General features: G+C 43.1%; 1 protein-coding gene across 3 annotated transcripts in view; it reads right to left on the bottom strand.

Annotated features, from left to right (window-relative positions):
• The window catches only part of LOC119656765 (nose resistant to fluoxetine protein 6-like), a 63,608-nt gene extending 53,174 nt beyond the window's left edge, over positions 1-10,434 (bottom strand). For all 3 annotated transcript variants that reach the window (XM_038063346.1, XM_038063344.1, XM_038063343.1), the window contains exons 1-4: positions 10,008-10,434; positions 4,739-5,135; positions 4,608-4,681; positions 4,343-4,545 (exon numbers count right to left, since the gene is read on the bottom strand). In XM_038063346.1, the coding sequence (XP_037919274.1) occupies positions 4,343-4,545; positions 4,608-4,681; positions 4,739-5,135; positions 10,008-10,263 (930 nt within the window). In that variant the 5' untranslated portion in view covers positions 10,264-10,434. The remainder of the gene's footprint in view (positions 1-4,342; positions 4,546-4,607; positions 4,682-4,738; positions 5,136-10,007) is intronic.
• Positions 10,435-16,894: the final 6,460 nt, after the last annotated feature.

Raw genomic sequence — 16,894 nt, 5'->3', positions numbered from 1 at the left:
CAAGTAATATAGTCACAGCAGTTCTACCATTGTGGAAGTTCTTCTTTAACAAAGAGATCGGGTGTAGTTTCGGTAAACTTTTTCTACGGCAAGACAATCGTAGTTTCGGGAAGGGGTCTCGATCACGACGCAACACTCAAGTATGCTTCAAGCAATCAGGGCTATCCAATAAAAAGCAAACTTCCTGGAAGCGTGATTATTGACAGAAGACAGAGTCTGTCGAAGCGGAACTTATGGTCCAAAGTTACACCAAGGTCGAAGATGGAGGTAGCCGTCAAGAGAGTGGGAAAACGCAGTGGGAGAGGATTAGCACATCGAATAGTACTTGCTGATTCATTTATAACGCACCAACGGACCAAAGTGTCTGAGTTCGACTGAAAGGATACACAGTCTATTAGGGAAGCTACGATAAAAAGAGGAAATTAGCATAACGCAAAAATAGCAGACAAGTGGAGAAGGAAAATAGTTCATGAAGAATGAAAATAAGAATCGACTCAGAATGTACCCTTAAGGGACACCAATGGAGAAGGAAAAGAAACTGGTTATGCTCTCATCGAAAGTAAGACTCTAAAAATTGTCAAACAGGTAGGTGGCGAGCCATGTAATGATTGACAAAGAAATGTTAAGTGAGGCGACTTTGGACAAAAGTATCGCTTAATTAACGGCGCCAGATGCCTTAGAGAAATCCGTCTAGATAATGTGGTCTTTCTACAGAGTTGCCCACAAGGTGGAAGAAGTCTAGCGGACCAGTAGCAGTGAGCTGGCGTTCCACAAAACGCTCACTTTAAACAACTTAAAATTCGTGGCCAAAGTAAGTCTCTTCCTATGCTTTTATTAAAAATTACGCTCTCATTAAAATTAAGTTTTTTGGCGGAAAGGATTTAGGAATGCAGTCAGGGCAAGGATTAAAATTAACGACAACGTTGCCAATGAGATACACAACTAAGAAATTAGTAAGGAGGTATTACAAAGGATGCGGAGGAGCTGCACTCAGATAGAGAAGAGATGAAGAAAAGAAAGGGGAACAACAAACAAAGGAAAATTAATTGCAAATTCAAAATCGTCTCTTCTGTTGCTCATCATCATTCATCAGAAACCAACCGCCAGTGTCCCTCATAGGACCATCGAAAGGGTTACGACCATTTGCAAGTTCTTCCGTCATATAGCGAAATCGTTGTTATCGCCGGTTTCTTCTTTTGCTGCTTCAAGAAAGCGACTATTTTGACTTATCCAATAATCCTCGAAATCCAAAAGCTTTTCAACGAATGCAAAGAGGAGTTGATGGTCAATATTTCGAAAAAGGACATCTGTCTTGAATGCCTCCTGGAACGTATCAAGGAACACCTCAGAGGTTTGATCAACAGAAAGCGGGTTGGTTTCCGTTCTGAAACCTACTACCCCAGGATAACACACATCGGATTAGTGTGGAATAGTATACAGAGCTTAGATCTCCATTTCACCTACTCTTCATCGATTCCGAGATAGCGAGAACTAGGAAAATATCTAGAATGCCCTGCTCAAGAGCGTCATTCCGGAGCGACTAATAGCTGCTATCAGAACGGCATATGATGGTGCAAAATATCACGGACTGCAATGAGATGGACTTTCTGAGAAAGTTCAACAAAGACTGACAATGTGGCATTCTAGCGCCATATTATCCTTTCTGTTTGTTTGTGACGTTATTCATGTAACCCGAGGGACATTGAAGGCTTCAATGAACTATGACGTCTTTCATCAAAGACCCTAACTGAGCTGATGACATCTGTTTGCTCTCCCAACAAATCATGGACTTGGGATAAATGGCTGTGAAGTCTACCCGGCTCAAACCTATAACTGAGGAAGTTGAATATTAATCAGACGGGACGACCCCGCTACTAAACGAAACGAAGGTCTTGATCGGTTGCCCTATTTTGCTCGATCAAAGGCCTCATTTGAATAGGATCAGGAAGCTCTCAAATTACGATTTAGTGTATCAAGCCAACATTATTTGGATAGCACTCTTAGCTATTAAATTATGTAACTATACCATGGAAAATGACTCTTTTCTAATTTTTCCACAATCGGTGTAACTCCATATCGATTGCGGATATCCTCACATCGTATATGACCATGGTTACTATTTTTTCGACGAAAACTTTATGGTAGAGACATTTCTTCTCATGGGGTTTTATTTGGATATTGCAATTCGATGCCCCTCTATCCTTAAGGAAGCAATTACCCTAATTTTGATGCTGGAGTAGCTGATTTGGATCTCTCCGCAATAAGCCAACCCTTCTTCATCACCACACCGTACCCAAAAGACCATGACACATTACCAACCATAGATGAATTGAAGTAATAAAAACTTGTTGTTTCTTTTCCGTTGATGTGGGTATTTTATTCTTGCAAATACCGATATTTCGGGAACCACTTGTTCCCTTCATCAGTGCAAATAAGTTTTGCAAACAAGTTTTGCACTGATGAAGGGAACAAGTGGTTCCCGAAATATCGGTATTTGCAAGAATAAAATACCCACACCAACGGAAAAGAAACAACAAGTTTTTATTACTTCAATTAATTAATCGTTGGAAACACCGCATAATTTCACTCTGACATAGATGAATTTCAAAAATTAAGATCATTTCCAAACATTGTCAAAAGCTTTTAGCATCGGAACATTCAGGTGTCCTTAACTTCCTTAGATGTAACCATACAAATAAAAAAGGAATGCAAAATCTTTTTACCATGAATATGGCCATATGGGGTATCTAATGGAAGGTCTCAATTAGTAAGTATTAGTTTCAACACTGATTGCAAAGGGAAGAAGTGCGGGGGTCCGAAAGAAATCATTTATTTTACGAACACTCTCAGAAATCCCCCAACCGAAAAATACGAAAAAAATTATGGTGCTGCACGTGCTGCTCAAATAAGTTAAAAATAGTATATTATTATATTTTGAAATTTGGCGGTGAACCCCCCTTAAGTTCATCCCAAATCGGGTCTACCTATATTAGAGCGGATAATATGAAGCAGAATATTGGAAAGTTTTATGGAAATCCTGCTATTATTACCAAAGCTATAGTAACTCAAATTTGCCTCTTTTGCCTAAAATAACTACTCCCTAAGAGAGACCGGAATTGGCAATAGATGGAAGGAAGGATCGATTTCAATCTGTTGCTACTGTTGCATCAAATGACTACTCCCTAGGAGAGACCGAAAGCGGCAACAGATGGAAGCAAGCTACTTTCGGTCACGCTGCTCCCAGAGCTGAGATGGAAAGGATACATTGATCAGCAAGTGTTCCTCAAAGTTCGGTATTTTGACCGCTATGGTGGAACGTCATGTATGATGGAGAGCGCAGCGATTGACTTTCCAGACGCCCGGGAACGTGAAATTATCTGGAAGTGAAACCAATCATGCGGAAAAACCAGGGTTATGAATTGTCAAACTGGAGCTGGCAGATGAGAAAAGGGAAACGATCGTTGTTACCAATCGTAGAAAAAAACAGTGCTGAAAACATCCGGACTGATGATCGTCATTCTCAAAATCGATCATTAAATATCATACCTAGATGTAATAACCGGCACCAAATTCAGCTTGAAAAGACATTTGAACGAAAATGGACAATAAAGGCTAGTTCATCTCTAACAAGGATGACGCATGGCGTCGAGGGACCAAAACATAATCGTAAACTGCTTAGGATACCTTCAGGCAAGGCAATGTGTGTTATCTAGGGAATGCACAAAGAAGTTCCGAAAGGCCACTAGAAAGGAACTTTTTAGGTGTTGTCAAAAATAGCAACGTAATCCCGAAGAGGACTGCTGAACGTATACATTAATCCCGTGAATTGACAGACCCATCTGTCGCGATAATTCACTACCTTGGACACATCCTTATGAGACACGGTGGTTATGGAAAGTATTTGCATCGCCACAGATTGGGTGAGTTTTCCACTTGTCCGGAATGCAAGGACAGACCCTAAGTACATTATATTACATTGCCCCAAGTTCATGGATGAAAGAAGGAGGTAGGGCGACGCCAGAAACTCTCTTGAAAGCCCATCGGATCCAGTACTTTAATTTAGTGGTATAGACTAGAGCCTTCCAGCGAAGTAATATTTCACGGTGATCCCTCGAAGGTAGTAGCAGAAGAAAGGGTCAAAATCACATACGCTCCTCACCCTAGGATAATATATCTGGTTTTACCCCAACGATCTCAAGGGGTTACACTTGTGGTGAATTATTTTTTTGAGGTAAAAATGTAAAACTTTCTATTAGGAAATATACCCTAGAGATAGAATTAACGGTCAGAAAAGTTGACAAACTGATTAATTGGTTTTCATTTTCATGCAATCTAGACTTACTTCCCATAGATACTTGTAATTAGCAATTGGAACATTTGGTAGAGTTGCAAAAATATGACCGTAAACGACCCAAACAATTGAAATGAAACGAATTCCATTAAGACACTCAATCCTTGATGATGATCCTTTTTTCGGATCAATGTTGAAAAGTTTCTTGGCATTCGAAGGTATTGAAAATATTATGTATAAATCATTTCTCTTTCCTAAAATTCAAAGGGTGAATAAGATGGTTGTCTTCTCTTAATTACGAACGATATGTTCTTACTGTTTAGATATCCTGTCATTATGTCATAAAATGTGCTGAGAACTACAAGCAATCCAACTAGGGAGAATACGATTCTGGAATTCATATAGGTTAAAAATTAAGCACAAAAATAGTGAATGCCGCCTACTTACAGTGCAAAAATGTCGTATCCGTTAAAACGTTCAACCTCGTTTATGGTACATTCTTTTGCGTTGAACATGGTTTCATTGACTTGAATTTTCGTCCTGTTATAAATAAACTGCTTGAAGATACTATCCAACATGTCGAGACTGCATGCATCAGGAACGCAAACGCCCCTTGAAAAAACGGTGGGATGTGCATTTCTTAGCTTAATAGTTTCTTGATTGTCTAAATTGTCATGCAATAGTACATGGAGAGGGTAGGACGCAATACAATACTGTCCCACGAATATTTCGTTTTCCTCCCCAAAATCATGGGCTGTGCTAATGCACTCATCGAAATGTCCAAGGTCAATCGTACGTCCCCAATATAATCCTGAAGGTGGTACTCGTCCCCAGGAGTCCATAACTGAAAATATTAAAAAAATGAATGAAATTTTGTTTTATTTATTGTGTATGTGTTGTACACAAATCCATATCTTATGTTTTCGCTAGTAAAAGTTTCTATTCTTCTAGAGAGAAGGCTTGGGTAGTCCTTTGTAATGTATTTCTGAAAAGAACTGATTCTTTTCAATAAGTCCCATAAATTGGCTATAGCGCACCCCCGTGCCTCCATCGCTTACAATTCGCTGACATGTGTTTCAACTCTCTTCAGGTCTTCCCGAGAAGTTCGCACTCCTCTTTAACTATTCTGCGCCACATGTTTCTAAGACGCCCTAACTTAATATGTAACCTATCCTGGCGCGTGTGGCAACGGAGTTCTTCATTTGAGATTGTGTCGGTGCTCCGATGATATGGTGGAAATAGATGTTAATGAAGGCCCGGAGCTCTTAAGTTACGGTCACTTTCCATGTGCTACTCCCATTTAGCAACACCGAGAGGATATTGGTATGAAACAACCTAGAGGTTCTACCCTAGAAATTGGCTTATATCCTTATACCTTCGTAAGTACATACAACTATGCAAGTATATACAATGACTTTGCTTCAGTAGACCATAAATAGAATAGTTCGTCAATGCACTGAGACAATTTAGAAAGCGAAGAGCGAACTTACCACAGCCCATTCTCTCAACAACTATAACCTGATTTCTCTCCCCAATGATATCGTTGACAATACCAATCAATAGGTCAATCTGCAAAAAAATGTTAATCCTTTATACCAACCCCCTCCGCAACGCTTCCCTGATATTGAGCTGGACATAAACATATAAACACAGAAATCAGGAAAATGTGCCATCATCTGCGCAAAACAATCCAACAAACCATAATTCGATCCCAAACATACCTCACCGAAAAAAAGGGAACACCCTAGCTAACCAGTTCCTGCATGTAAATCACTGGATCCTCCACATTCTAGAACAACGTTTTAAAAGTGTGGTCAGTCAAGCTATGGCCCAATCTATCCCAACTTTTTATTATTCATCATCCAATCAAAACCTTTTCATCCAACCTTTAATCTACCCGAGAACCCGCAAAGCATCCTTTTCAATCCTTTGTCAATCCAGGTGTCATGGAGATTTCAACTGCACTTTGTAAAAATGAAAAATTCGTCGATATCGGCCAAATTGTAACCCCTAACTATACCATCTCATCAAGGAAAGCCAACTGATTGATGTAATAAAGTCAAATAGAAGCTCACTTCGGTTTTCCGCTCTATCAAAGATCCCGAGAGGATTGACTCAAATCCAATTTGGTCGGGTAGCAGAAGAAAACCACCTAGTGCTACCAATGCTAACATAAACTAGAGTCAAAGGTCGAGGCTCTAGAAAAGACATTTGAAGTTATCGATTATTTTAAGAGTTTCATGCACGCAAAAGATGGCAATAAGTCATTGCCATCGTGATGGAACGAAAAGCTCTCCAATCTTGGGAAGCTGACCAACAGGGTCTTCAATATTTGTCACGGGCATATGTACTGCCAGCCATACACAGACTGCTTGAAGAGGTAGAGGTTCGTCATAAGGACCACCAGATAGCGGTCCTGACTGGAGTATTGTCAAAACATCGAAAGGATCAGCAATCCTATGAAAATCAGGAAGATTCTAGCCAAGGAACATAAGAACTCATCCTTCCTTTAAAAGCCGAAGGTCTCCTAAACGGAACTTTCTGTTCATAGCAGTGCAGATGCACTTCCATGCTAAGGAGGATCATTGTCAGTCAGAATCTCTCAGAATGCACCCCAGACTGCATATTGCCACTTATGCTCCAGAAAGAACAAAAAAGGGTTTTTCCTTAACTTGATTTATCGGAGCTGGATTTCACTCAAACATCTACTGAACTTCTTACGCCTTCGAAACTCTAGGCTACATTTTGAATATTCACATAAGAACGATCATGAAAACAAAATATCTTAGCTGCCTTTCTAGATGTAGAGGGAGGGTTAAACAAAGTAAGTACCGAAGCCATCGAGGAGTCTCTGGAAGGGTGTCTTATCAATGGGCAGTATCTATGGAAAGAACCAGGATTATCCAGTCTGATCGAGGAGGTTCCACTGGACCACAGCTGTGATCGAAAGGGCGCCCCCGGGTGGCGCTATATCTCTGGTACTCTAGTTGATATTGACACATGAAATTCTACGGATGGTAGACATGAACGGAGTGAAGGAGTGGCATATACGACGACTTGAGGATATTGGTTTCAAGGATGTTACCCTCCGTTATCAATGAAATGATGCGACCTCGACAAAAATCCATCAAAAACAGACTGATGCTATTTACTACGAAGGGGATAATTTCCGAATTCCACCCGCCGTCCACGCCTGCAAGAAAACCTTCATTAGAAAATGCGTTCTCTAGCTGAGGATGGTTCTTTGATTGATTTGTCTCGCCCTAACATATAGATTCTATTGTGTGGTGATGGCGCTGAGTAGAAAATACAATAAGAATCCAAAGAACGACGCTCTCAGATGCTACTTGGACTCTGCAGTTATGTTCCGCAAATGCTCTTAATGCACTCCTACACCTCATCTCTCTGGAACTTTATATTAAGTATTCTGTATTGTGCGGTGCTATCAGACTCTGGAAGCAATGAAGCCCTGCGACAGTAGACAAAGTACCTGGACATCATAGACAAATTATCACAGCAACTCCAGGTACTCCCTACAGACAACGCACCAGCTGAACTTCAAAAAAAGTTTTATAATTTTGGGCAGAGTTGAAGATTGGCGATGTGTTACGACGTCATATTCTTTACAGAGTTAACAATGATAATGAAAAGAGTGGAAGAATTTTTGGATAAGCACTGTATCGCCAAGTCTGACGGGCTTCTAAGATATGACAGCGGCTTCTGGGAGGCGGTATTCGTGATACAAGAGACCTACCTATAGCTGGGTCTCCAATCCCAAGCTTAAAATGGTCATTCTGAAGGACAATTAAGTATTCATCAAGGTCTTATATTCACTGGCGTCATCGTCCAAGCTGGTGCAGAGTTGCGTGGAATAGTCTAAGTGATACACTCAAAGTCACCCTCATAACAAATAATGAGCAGTCCTCCAGGCTGGCTAGACGGGGCTCTCCTGTTGTTAGTTAATCGATGGAAACCGGGCCACCGAATATGAAGTGCAGAACCGTCTCCTTCTCTTCCTCGCATTGGGTACATATAATCGAGAACACCACCCCAATTTTTCCCATACGGTAGCTTAAGGGGCAGTATCCCGTTAAAGGCCCTTCTCAAATTTTTCATGTGCTACTTTTTAAAGGACAATAAATGTGTCGCTCTGGTGGCCCCAGTTGTTTTCTGAAACGTAGGAATCCAATTTTCTCCATTGCTGCTGAATCATTGCAATTTCACCCATCACAGTGGATGGCCGAATGGTAAATGCTAGACCTGGTGCAACCATTGTTAAACCAGACCATTAGCAAGCCAGTCTGACACATTCTTCGTCACCTGCAATGTTCGATTGCCCTGGCACACACATTTCAGCAGCAACTGAAGGCTACTTCACACCAATTAACTTGATATGTTGTTGCTATTTATTACTGATTTGAGTGGTACGATCCAGATATGGTGCTTCCGCATTAGCTTGAAGTCGAGTTTCTAAATACTTGACTGTATCTACCAACTGGATTTTCAGCCCTTAGCGCGTAACTGCCCCATTAAACGTTCCTAGTAAACATAACTAGTCCAACCTTCCTAGCGTTCAATGTAAGGTCATTAGAGAACCACCAACTATGGATTTCCTGCAGAGTTGCATTTAAGGGATCATATACTGTGTCCACAAACTTGCCGAAATTTATTACGGCTAAATTGAGAGAATTTCTTTCTGTGGATCTTTCTCTATCCTCTATCCTCTATCCTCCTCCCTTAAGGATATGGATCGATTCAAGAGGTAGACAATGCTTCAACGAACTTTCTACAAACACCACAGCTACGCTAATAAGATTGCCTCGTTCTCTCACTGTGTTATGGACCTCAGTCAAATGACTGTGTATTTGGAGGAGAAAAGAAAGAGTTGGACTGAAAATGAATATCAACAAAACGAAGATCCTTCCTATTTGCATTAATAGGCAGGACATTGAGGGCACTCATTTGTTTGTCCGCCTTGTTAGCTCTCTGCTCTCTCGACATGCCATCCAGGTACTCCGACTCAGCACGCGTTCCCATATGTGTCAAAAGTGGCAGTATGTAGGTCACACTTTAAGAAAGGGGAGCAACTTTGTCGTTAGCACTCCTAAGCGGTGAAATCTACTATTTCAAAATAGCCGACGAGTGAGTCCTCTTAAAACACGTGGTCAAAACAATAAAAGTGAGCTGTGAACTTATCGAGAAAGGAAAGGAACATAATTCTAGGAGCGGACAGCGGGGGCGACTGAATTTCATTATGTCACTACTTTTGCCAACTTGCTGTCCACACTACTCGAAGAGGGGAATTTAACTCATGCTTGCAAAAAACCCTTTCGAAGTAGTAGTCTCAGTAGAGGTTATTTGGTACAATGAGAGCCGGGAGGGACTTCTGAAAGAACATGCTCCAAGCGAGCTACTCGAGGATATGGCTTCGTCCGGGTTATTTACGGTTGACCCTTTGTGGGAGTTTTATAGTTGATGTGGTTACGCCAATATCCTTGTATACTCCATATGCGAAGTTGCGTCTCAGAACGCGTCTGTCAGTCTGTCATTATACGAATTTTTCCCGGAGACGTTTTTAACGATTCCCACGAAAGTTCGTGTAAAGGTGGGATCTGTGACCGCTCATGCATATAGTGAGTTACAGAATTCTACGTCGAAGTTAAGGGGGCGCAAAGGGGAGGTGTAAAGTTTTTCCCCAAATTTCTCCAAAACTCACCTTTCTCGGCCCATTTCTCCTTTTTGGATACACCTTCGAATATTCTTCGAAACTGAAGGACACACAATGTATCATTAAATTTTCTTGGGTTGTCATACAGTGATTCTTTCACTTTTTGGTAAGTAATCGAATCATTTAAATCCTTATCGTTGTACGCTATGACCAGATTGTCAATTTCACCAAAATTCCATTCACTGCGAACATACGCGGACAGGATCAACGCAACCACTAGGCACCGGATACCTATTCGAACCATTTTGAATATAAAGAGGAACTGACCACTCGACTTAAGCCACTTAACTTTACACTATACACTATGTCACTCTGATTTATTTCATATTTATTTTGGTTATGATGATTCCTTTTGGGGCTAGTTTTCAGTAGTTTCGATGGTCGAGAATTCCGGCATGTAAAAAATGGAATTACAACTAAAAATTCAAAAGTATAATTCATTTATATTTATACTATATCCATGAAGCAATAAACCAAACAATAAAGAGTGCGTGAGTCGTTAAAAATGTAATTAACTTAAAAATGAAACTTAAATAAATTGAAATTAAAATAGCAAAATATTGCCAGGAAATATAAGTGTCCCCTCTACATTTTACTTTTTATTCCTCGAAATGTTGTAGCTGATAACACAATGCATTATCATTTCTAATTTTGCTAGGAAGAACGTACTATTACTTACTCTAACGGCAGTTCTGCATATCATTCAATCTACCTTTTACTATTGAAGTAAATCATGTTTAAGTCATTATTAATTTACAATAAACGCTGGAAATGACGATCCTCACTTCTGAGAAAATATCGAATAATAGCGTGAACAGAGTAAGACGTACAGGAACGTAAACGGGGGAAAATACATGTGCTTGATTTCTACTTAGCTAAAAATTCAATTATGATGAGTTTTTCGAAACTCATTTCCATACCAATTTCGTTTTTATTATTCCAACCTTTATCTATTTTTGGGTATTTAAACATATTTTTCAATTAACTACGACGGCTGATAGTAAATTTATTTATTATCAACTCAGAACCGGTTTCTCTTTTCACCCACTCTTGAACTAATTAGAGTCTACTTTAAGTCTCCCAATAATTATCCCAAAAATGCTATATGAATGTTTTCCCATGGCATACTTTTTTTTTTGGGAGTAGGGTAGGTGAATGCGTTTACGCACAGAGTGTTGGACTCCCGCAACAGCACGCTGGCGGACTACTAACTAAATACCTCCTTGTCATCAGAGAACTAGCCTGGAACCGTTTGACACATTACTTCGGGCTAGCCCTCCCGCTCTCCCGGCTTTGGGAGCCTACAAGTCAGGGAATTCCTTTCACCAACGGGAGGGGAGGGGAGGAAGGGAATTGTTGTTAATTCAGGAAACCTCTTACCGTCCAATCCCTTCGCCGGTCGAGTTCAATCTTCTTCGTAATAAGAAGAGCCTGAACATAATGCGCAATACGATTCCAGCTGCCAGCGCTCTTCAGCATCTCTCTGACAATGTTGTCTGGAGAGAGCTCCCTTGCGTCTGCATAAAGCTGCTGGCGGATGCCGTCCCACCTCTCGCAAGCGAAAAAGGTGTGTTCAGCGTCATCCGCCATTCCATTGCAGAGCATACAATCAGGAGATCGCGCCTTCCCAATCCTGTGCAGGTAAGACTGAAAACCTCCATGCCCACTTAAAAGTTGGGTAAGGAAGTAATCAATCTCACCGTGCGTTCTGTTCAACCATGGGTCTAATTTGTCGATGAATCGCGCAGTCCACTTGCCCCTTGGCTTATTTTGCCAAGAAAATTGCCACTCGCTAAGGGTGCGTAGACGTTCTTCACGGGCAATCACTTCTCTTAAGTTTTCACACTTACGGCGATAGATAGCTTTGCGCTCCTTGGCAAGGAGGGCAACGGGGATCACTCCCGCAATTACCATCACAGCCGGTTCGAAGACGGTGCGATAAGCAGACGCCACTCGCAAAGCTCCCCGCCTCTGCGCTTGAGCGAGGCGTTTACGATGCACCTCCTTGTCAAGGGCATCAGCCCATACCTCCGCACCATAGAGAAGAACGGACTGCATTGCTCCCATGAGAAGACGTCTCCTAGTTGATGTAGGGCCCCCGACATTCGCCATTAGCCGGCTCAAGGCCGCAGCTCCAGCTGCAGCCCTGTCCGCTGCTGCTTTGATTTGCTCGAAAAAGCCCATCTTCGAGTCGAGCATTAAACCAAGGTATTTAATCGTTGGTTTTGACTCTATAGTCAACTCACCGATCGATATGGGACGCAGGATCGGGATTATCCTTCTGGTCAAGATGACTACTTAGGTTTTTTTCCAGCGGAAGTCTGAAACCGTGAGCAGTCATCCATCGCATCAACATGCCAAGTCTGCTTTGCGCCTGTTCAACAGTGCGTCCGGCAACAAGTGCCGCAACGTCGTCTGCATAACCGACCAGGCGCGACTCTTCAGGCATATCGAGTCTCAGCAGACTATCGTAGGAAGCGTTCCAGAGGTCCGGCCCTAGGATGGATCCCTGTGCTACTCCCGACGTGATTTCCATCCTCCTCTGGCCCTCTAGAGTCTCATAGAGCATGGAGCGCTCTTTCAGATAATCCTTCAATATCCGCAAGAGATAGCTTGGCACGTGAAAGGAGTTCTCTAGTGTGATTACCATATCTGTCCATCTTACAAAATTGAAGGCATTTCTGATATCAAGCGTTATGAGGAGCACTATCCGTCGAGATCGGCGGCTGTGTGCCCCGGCTCGATTAAACGCATCTACGACCTCCATAACAGCATTCACTGTAGATTTCCCTGTTCTAAACCCGAACTGCCTTGCGGATAAGTCCCCGGCAGCACGGATCGCTTCAGCGAGCCTACCCTTGATGAGCTTCTCGAGCACTTTTCCGGCCATGACGGGAGCTCCGGGTCTCCTTTACCCTTATTGATCAACGCGAGTCTGGCCACTTTCCAGCGACAAGGAAAAATGCCCTCCTTCAAGCACGCGTTGAACACTTCAAGCAGCAATTCTGGCCGTTGGCGGAACACCAGTTTGTAAACTTCCGCCGGGATGCCATCAGGACCTGGCGCCTTCCTGTTTTTCATAGTGAGAACCGTTTCTTCGAGCTCTCTCATTGTGAAAAGGGGGCAATCCACGACGCTTTCCGCGCTATTTACATCAACCCGTACAGGGTGTCTGGGGAACAATGCCCGCACAATGCGGTCCATCTGGTCGGTGCTCAGTATGCAGGGCTTCCGCAGAGCCCCGATTTCCGAGTGACAAGCTTATAGCCAAGCCCCACGGATCCTCCTTCACCTCATTGACAAGATTCTGCCAGCCGCGAGCTTTGCTTTTATTTATAGTGCTGCGGAGTCTCCTTTTTGCTGATCTATATTGTGCCTTTATGGCACATGCCTCCTCGTTGGCGTGCAAACGTTGTGCCAAACCGCGGAGCTTATGACACTCCTTCCGTAGGTCGGCAATTTCTGTCGTCCACCAGTACAGAGAAGGCTTGTCGCGCCTGGGGCCTCTCCGGGGCATGGAAGCCTCACACGCTGTCGTTATCAGATTCATCACTGAATTTATGACGGTATTAACTGCGACACTACCACCCCCCGGAGTTCCCCCCAGCGCTGCCCTACCTGCTCCAAGAGCTTCGACGAACTTTCCGATGTTCACCATCGCGACATTCCACACGCAGTGGGAACGTCGTGTTGGTGCTCGCCGGCAAGTAGCGTCAAACACTTCGAACGCAATGTACTGATGATCACTTACCGAGAAGTCTTCTAGGACTCGCGACCCGTCCACCCATGATGCCAGAGATTCCGACGCAAAAGTGATGTCAGGAATGCTTCCTTCACAACCTGGGCGCCGAAATATTGGCGTGGATCCGGTGTTTAAAACTACGAGCCCGGTTCTCGCCGCCATTTCCAGAATCCGCTTCCCTCTGGAGTCTGACTGAGGCATGCCCCATTCAAGAGCCCTGGCATTAAAATCACCACCAACCAGGATTCGTCCCTCCGTGCTCGAAACGGCGTCCTCCAGAGCATCAAGCCGGTGCCGGAAGTCCGGCATCGTCTCATTCGGAGTCAGGTAAACGCTAAAAAACCTTATCCCTAAACACTGGATCCACACAAATCCGTCCTCCCGGCCTTCGGCAAGAACACGAAGTGGAACGTTGTCCCGAACCCAGATGGCAGCGGTGCCCGATAAGTCGAGATACCATGAGGACGGGTCCTTGTTTCGCTATTGCTCGCTAATCAGCACTAGATCGGCATTTACTTCCGCAGCGAACTGTGCCAGCAGCTGCTGAGCGGTTGCACCCCGGTGCATGTTAATTTTCAAAATGCGGATCATGGCGTTCGCACAACACAACTCTCGCTTTCCTTGCAAGTCTTCGCTTGATGACCCACTTGGCCGCATCTCCGGCATGCTGTGATATACTAAATCCTTCGCGTTTGTACACAGATGCCACCATTTTCGTCCCTAAACGTACTATGACGATCGGAGGTTGCCGCGTTCACCACTAGAGGCACAAGATGTTTGGCAACGATGCACGTGTAGACCAGTGGAACTGAAGCAGCCATCCGGTTAAGACCTAACCTACAATTCGTTAAACTTGTTAAATTCCTTTTTTGCTTAGATAAAACCATTGTTGTTACTTTTTCAAATAATGAGGACCCGAGAGCAAATTGATGACCCCGATAAGGTAACGATTTGCATTAAAGAATCATCATCAACGACGTAACAACCGATATCCGGTCTAGGCCTACCTTAATAAGGAACGCCAGACATCCCGGTTTTGCGCCATGGTCCACCAATTCGATATCTTTAAAAGCTGTCTGGCATCCTGGCCTACACCATCGCCCCATCTCAGGCAGGGTCGGCCTCGTCTTCTTGTTCTACCATGTAGACTCTTCGGGCTTCATCATCCTCATCCATATGGAGTGTGTGACCGCCCACCGCAACCTATTGAGCCGGATTTTATCCACAAATTGACGGTCATGGTATAGTTCATAGATTTCGTCATTATATAGGCTACGGAATCGTTCATCCTCATGTAGGAGGCTAAAAATTCTTTAGAGGATTCTTCTCTCGAACTCAGCCAAGAGTTCTCAATTCTTCTTGCTAAGAAGCCAAGTCTCCGAGGAATACATGAGGACTGGCAAGAGCATTGTCTTGTACAGTAAAAGCTTTGACCCTATGATGAGACGTTTCGAGCGGAACAGTTGGCTGCCAATAACCGGGCGCGGATTTCATTATCGTAGCTGTTATCGGTTGTGATTTTCGACCCTAAATAGGAGAAATTATCAACAGTCTCAAAGTTCTAGTCTCCTATCTGTATTCTTCCAGTATGGTTTGATGTTATTGGTTGATTGGTTTTCGGTGCTGATGTTGCCACCATATACTTTGTCTTGTCTTCATTGATTGCAGCCCAAGATCTCGCGCCACCTGCTCGATCTGGATGAAATCAGTTTGTACGTCTCGGGTCGGTCACCCAATGATGTCGATATCATCAGTATGGGCCAGTAGTCGGGTAGACTTAAAGAGGATCGTACCCCTCGCATTTACCTCAGCATCACGGATCACTTTTTCCATGGCCAGGTAAAAGAGGACGCATGATAGGGCAGCCCCCTTGTCTTAGACCGTTGTTGATGCCGAATGGTCTCGAGAGTGATCCTGCTGCTTTTATCTGGCCTCGCACATTAGCCAGGGTCAGCCTAGTCAGTTTTATTAGTTTCGTCAGGATACCGAATTCTCTCATGGTCGTATACAGATTTACAATGACTATGCTATCATAAGAGGCCTTCAAATCGATGAAAATATGGGGCAACTGTTGTCCATATTCCAACAGTTTTTCCATCGCTTGCAGCAAAAAGAAAAACTGATCTGTTGCTGTTTTACATGGAGTGAAGCCTCTTTGGTATGGGCCGATGAAGTTCTGGGCATAAAGGTTAGCCGACCTAGCAAAATAGCGGAGAATTTTTTATAGATGGTACTCAGCAACGTGATACCTCTATAATTGCTGCACTGTGTGCTTCCTCCCGTTTTATGTATGGGGCGAATAATGCTTCGTTTCTAGTCGTCAGACATTGATTCGCTGTTCCACACCTTGAGTATAAGTTGATGAACCGCTTGCTGTAATTGGTCGCCTCCATATTTAACCAGTTCCGCTGTAATTCCCTCGGCTCCTGGCGACTTATGATTTTTAAGCCGATGAATTGCACGGACTGTTTCTTCTATACTTCGTGGTGCAGAATTTGTCCGTCGTCTTCAGTTGGCTGAACCTCCAACTCGCCGATGTTCTGGTTGTTGAGAAGTTCATCCAAATACTCAACCTATCGCTCCAATATGCCCATTCTGTCGGAAATCAGATTTCCCTCATTGTCTCGGCAGTTACGACTTGTTGGTAAAACTCCCGCGCTTGGTGTGGTTGCTTCGTGTACACAGACCTGATGGTTTTCCCTGGGTAGCCAAGCATATGGTAAGCAGCAACCACAACCACCAACCACATAGATAACTACGAGATGCTACACACGGTACGAGGAACACGGACATTGAACATCCCAGAAAGTATATGGAAAGTATACTACCGCAGGAAAACTGAATAAACACAGATCCTGTCTAATTTAGAAATAATCCAGGACTAATCTTTCATTGATTAAAAACTCGGGATATTTAAATTGACAGGCTAATTACCTGGCACCAGACAATTTATAAAATCAAAATGGTGACCAGAACTTTTTTTATTTAGATTGGAAGCACTGAGGAAGGGGAGCAACTGACTCCCAAAATATCGATATCTCCAGATAAATACAATAGGGCTGTCTCCAATCAAAAAAACATATTTTTGTTTCATTGAAACATTGAGGACAACCAAAAAGTCAACGCTACAAAC

Source organism: Hermetia illucens, chromosome 5 (genome assembly GCF_905115235.1).
Source record: "Hermetia illucens chromosome 5, iHerIll2.2.curated.20191125, whole genome shotgun sequence".
NCBI classification, from domain to species: Eukaryota; Metazoa; Arthropoda; class Insecta; order Diptera; family Stratiomyidae; genus Hermetia; species Hermetia illucens.
Note: the sequence above shows the minus strand (reverse complement) of the source record. Positions and strands in the feature narration are given on the sequence as shown.